The sequence below is a fragment of the Aedes albopictus genome, chromosome 3 (assembly GCF_035046485.1).
Source record: "Aedes albopictus strain Foshan chromosome 3, AalbF5, whole genome shotgun sequence".
Classification (NCBI taxonomy): Eukaryota; Metazoa; Arthropoda; class Insecta; order Diptera; family Culicidae; genus Aedes; species Aedes albopictus.
The window spans coordinates 364,606,686-364,611,318 of record NC_085138.1 but is presented as its reverse complement, the minus strand read 5'-3'; the positions used below and the strand labels follow the sequence as shown (position 1 = coordinate 364,611,318).

Below are 4,633 nucleotides of genomic sequence, written 5' to 3'. Positions count from 1 at the left end.
CTAATTTAGCTAAAACAGGTGTCAGCACTCTATTGAACCTTTCCACCTGACCGTTAGATTGGGGACAAGCAGTTGCAGTAAGAATGTGTTTCACTTGAGATTGTAATAAGAAATCTTTAAAACTATTAGATGTATAACAACTTCCGCGATCCGAAACAATTTGAACTGGAATTGAATAACAAGTAAAATATGATCTAAGATGTTTTATTACTTCACTAGTATTCGTTGTTTTGCAAGGATATAATTTAAGAAACTTCGAAAACGCATCAACCACTACAAACACATACTTGAATTTACTATTTGTCAAGGTTAACGGTCCATAATGATCAATGTGAACAGTATTAAACGGCAAATCACCTTTTTCTACAATTTGCAAAGGTCCGTCTCTATTGAAATTCTTCTTGGAGAATACAATACATTTCAAACAATTTTTAATATATTTCGAAATTGTTTCTTTCATTTTTGGAAACCAATACGACTTTATCATATTTGCATATACTTTATCAGTAGAAAAATGTCCAAAATCATCATGATGCATTTTCAAAATTTGGTTGACCATATTTTTCGGAACATAAAATAACAACTGATTCCTTTTCATTTTTTTATACACGATTCCGTTTCTTAATTCAAAATTTTTATCTTCCCGAGTTTCTAATAATTGTCGAATTCTTTCTACTTCCGGGTCTTGAATTTGACTTGCAATAATTGCTCTTTCAAAAGAATTGGGTTCATTTTCAATTAAACAAATTTCAGGAATTCTTGATAAGGCATCAGCATGTTTCATGTTAATCGAATTTCTATGAATTATGTCGTAATCATATTCTGACAAGAAAATCTCCCATCTAGCTATTTTCACGTTAATGTCCTTCCTTTTTAAAGTTTCTTTTAAAGCAATGCAATCTGTTACTATAGTGAATTTGATGCCTTGTAAATATATGTGAAATCTTTTAATACTGTTAACTACTGCTAGAGCTTCCAGCTCAAACGAATGCAACTTTGATTCGCTACTGTTGGTTCTTTGGCTATAATACATGATTGGATGCAAATGACCATCCGATTGTTCTTGCATTAGAACACCGCCAAACCCATGGGAACTTGCATCAGTATGGAGTTCTGTTCTTGCATTTGGAGAATATATTTTTAAAATGGGATCCGCAATCAATTTGTCTCTCAATGTTTCAAACGCTTCTAATTGTTGTTTTTGAAAACTAAACTTTTTATCTTTCTTAAGCAGGTCATAGAGTGGCTTAGCAATAATTGAAAAATTAGCTATGAATTTCCTGAAGTAACTCGCAAGTCCAATAAATTTGTTTACATCATGAATGTTTCTAGGAATAGGAAATTTTTTAATGCATTCGATGTGCTTCTCGCTCGGTTGAATACCAGATTCACTTAGTTTGTACCCCAGGTATTCAATATTTGTCTTTAAAAATGAACATTTTGCCAGTTGAAGCTGCAAATGGTTCCTATTTAAAATTTCAAAAACTTCCTTAAGTATTTCCAAATGTTCCTCAATTGTTTCGGTAGCAATTAGTATGTCATCCATATAGATTTTTATTTTACCCTTTCTGAGAAGAGGTTGGAAAATTTTGTTAATGAATCTCATAAAGGCAGATGGAGCGTTGCATAATCCAAATGGAACTCGTTTATATTCAAATTGTCCTAAATGTGTTACAAATGCCGTGTATTTTTGAGATTTCTTATCAATATGTAAATGATAATAACCGTTTCTTAGATCCAAAGTAGAAAAATACTTTTTGTTTTTCAAACTATCTAACTGCTCTTCAATCAACGGTAATGGATATCTATCTTTTACAGTGATTTTATTTAGCTCCCTATAGTCTACGCACATTCTCCATGTTTTGTCTTTCTTCTTCACCAAAACTATTCGACTAGCATAAGGAGAATTGCTCTCTGTAATTATACCTTCTTTAAGTAATTTATCAATCTGTGATTCAACTTCTATTTTTTGACTATGGGATAAACGACGAGGACAAAAATTAAAAGGTCTGTTATCTGTTAAATCTATTCTCATTGTATGCTCAATATCTGGTTGGTCTGGTCTTAAATCGCTATTACCATACATTTCAATGAAGAGAGATTTGATTCTGTTTGTATCTGACAATGAAGTTCCACTATCACCAATATCTAAAATATCCACATCAGTCTTCAAGAAAGTGTCAGTGCTTACCTCAATGTTGTTTATTTCAAACAGTGGGCCATCCGTTGCTGATGCCAAATTCAAAGTTTGTGCTGCAGTCAGTCTGTTTTTTGAAGCAAATTGTATTGAGCGACCGTCATACTCAACTATCAAGTTGTTGCTTGTAACGAAATCCGACCCCAAAATACACATCGGGCGCATCGTGGAATCTGGCACAATCTTGAACTGTAAGTTATAAATAAAGTTATTAACAACAATTTCAGTATCAAAATATCCTAACACATTAAGTTTTGAATTATTTAACCCAACATATAAATTCTCAGAAAGTTTACGATATTGAATACTACCTGGAACAAGGCTATTCTTGATTAGACATATAGGACTACCAGTATCAAATAAAGCGTCTGAACTAACTAGATGATTGTTAAACCTGATAAAAATTCCAAAATATACCTGTTCTATGCTAACCCTACCATGATTTTCGATTGATTTTTGTGATGCATAAACATAGTTCTCCTGGAAGTCAGCTTCTTGTTTCACAGTTTGTGTATGGTTGCCTTGTCCTCCAGTCCGATGTTGGTCCATTTGAAAATGTCCAGATGTTTTCACGTTACTTTGCCTTGACATTGGATTAGAGATTCTTCCGCCATTGTGATATTCACTGCATTTTGAATTATAAACTTGATATTCATTTTCAGCTACTCTGCTATCCTCTTCTGATTTGAGTGCGTCCATGTTCATTTTCTTTCTGAAACTTTCTTGTCCTTCAATACGCCTCAAAGCCGACACTAACTCTTCCGTTGATTGATAAAACGTTGTGCTGAGTATAGAACGAACCAATGGGTGTGGAATTCCTTGGATAATATACTTCATAATTGCTGAATCACTCATTCTCACTCGCTTGGCCTTGGAGATAATGTCAAACGCAAAATCTTCATATGTTTCATCCAAAGTTTTCGCCCTCTGCATCAACTCCGCATGAACGTCGGCTTCATCAACAGCACCAGAAAACCATTCAACTAATTTGATCTTGAAACTGCTCCAACTTTCAATGCTTTCTTCAACCATCTCATACCAAAGCTTGCCAGTCTTTCCTAATCGCATAACCGCCAAATTCAAGAGTAGTCCATTCGAACATCCACTTGCTACACCAAATCGTTCAACGTTCCGTATCCATCGCTTGGCTTCCATGATTTTCGGTTCAAACACAGGAATCATTGCGTTAACGTATTCAGGATGTATGACTACGCCAGAGTGAACTGCTTCCATGATGTCGCGTTGGGTGAAAATTTTCGTAATCCCACTTCTGAACTGAAGTTAGACACGGCAAGTAGTTGTACGTCTGCTGTATTTCGTGTCTCAGATGATAATGGTACAATAAGTGTCATTCTAACCTGTGCTAACTAGATGTGCCTAAGCCTGTGCTAACCTGACTGACTTAGCTGCTACATAAGGATACGGGTATTGCCACAAAAGATCTAAATACTGGTCGCAGTGGCTCATCCGAACAGAAAAAAAAAAACGTATTGTGTGGTGTACAAGGTGGTGTAGTTTCTGCAATACTATTTGGCGCTAAACGTATCTTTTGTTTCATGAAGCTATGCACGAATGCACGCAGCTCCAGCGTGGGAGCTCCGATCCCATGATGAGGGTTTGATGAGGGCCAGCAACCAAAAAAGAGATGGGTTATCTGCAATTGGGGTGGATGAACAGCAGTTTAGTAAGATCATCGACTTTGCGTCCACGAAGTGCAACATAATTAAGGACCAAAAAACGGCCCTATTGCGACTTCGTAAGTCGATGGACGAAGCCAAGCAAGATCAAAAGAGACTCCATGACAGCAGTGAAAGCAAAGGTTACGAAGTCTACTCAGACGGAGGTCTTCGCTTTCGCCGGCAGTTCAAAAGGTGTGGCGGATGCAACTGCTTTTGATAAGCACTCGCAGAAGCGGGTGAGGCAGCCGTCAGGCGAAGAGCTGTTGGCGGTGCCCACAATACTTGGCGGATACTAAGCTCGAAGGTCGGCAGTAATACCAATAAGTCGGACCCCCAGCCAGACGTCCCGAAAAGCTGGGAAGGGTGGGCCTGAAAAGGCTGGGCAGTCCTGAAAGGGTTGCGGCCGTTGTTAAGCTATCAGCAACCACAGAGTAGCGCGAACTAAGGGGAAGACCTACCTTGAACGAAAGTCGAGCGGAAGAGGAAGAATAAAAAAACTGCAAGTCTTGGAGAACAGGGACGCCAAACCAAGAAGTCGTAGAAGAAGCCAAGCGCGTGAAAGGTGACGTGCTCGTCATCAAGACCGAACAGTATAGATACTCGGTCGTCTTAAGAACGATGCGGTGAAATGATCCTAGAGCTCAAGCGCGACAAGGAACGCAAGCCGACTCTGAAGGTGAAGAACCTAGACGAGGTCACTGAAGCGGAAGAGCTCGTCACAGCACTGCGACAACAGCAGGAGGTGTAGGTGTTCACC

At 38.1% G+C, this 4,633-nt stretch overlaps 1 protein-coding gene across 1 annotated transcript; it reads right to left on the bottom strand.

Annotated features, from left to right (window-relative positions):
- Positions 1-1,554: 1,554 nt before the first annotated feature.
- Positions 1,555-3,606, bottom strand: LOC134290919 (uncharacterized). The gene is made up of 2 exons (XM_062858149.1): positions 1,726-3,606; positions 1,555-1,568 (listed from the first exon to the last, which is right to left on the bottom strand). Exons 1-2 carry the CDS (start codon positions 3,428-3,430, stop codon positions 1,555-1,557), a joined length of 1,719 nt encoding a protein of 572 aa, XP_062714133.1. The 5' UTR covers positions 3,431-3,606.
- Positions 3,607-4,633: the final 1,027 nt, after the last annotated feature.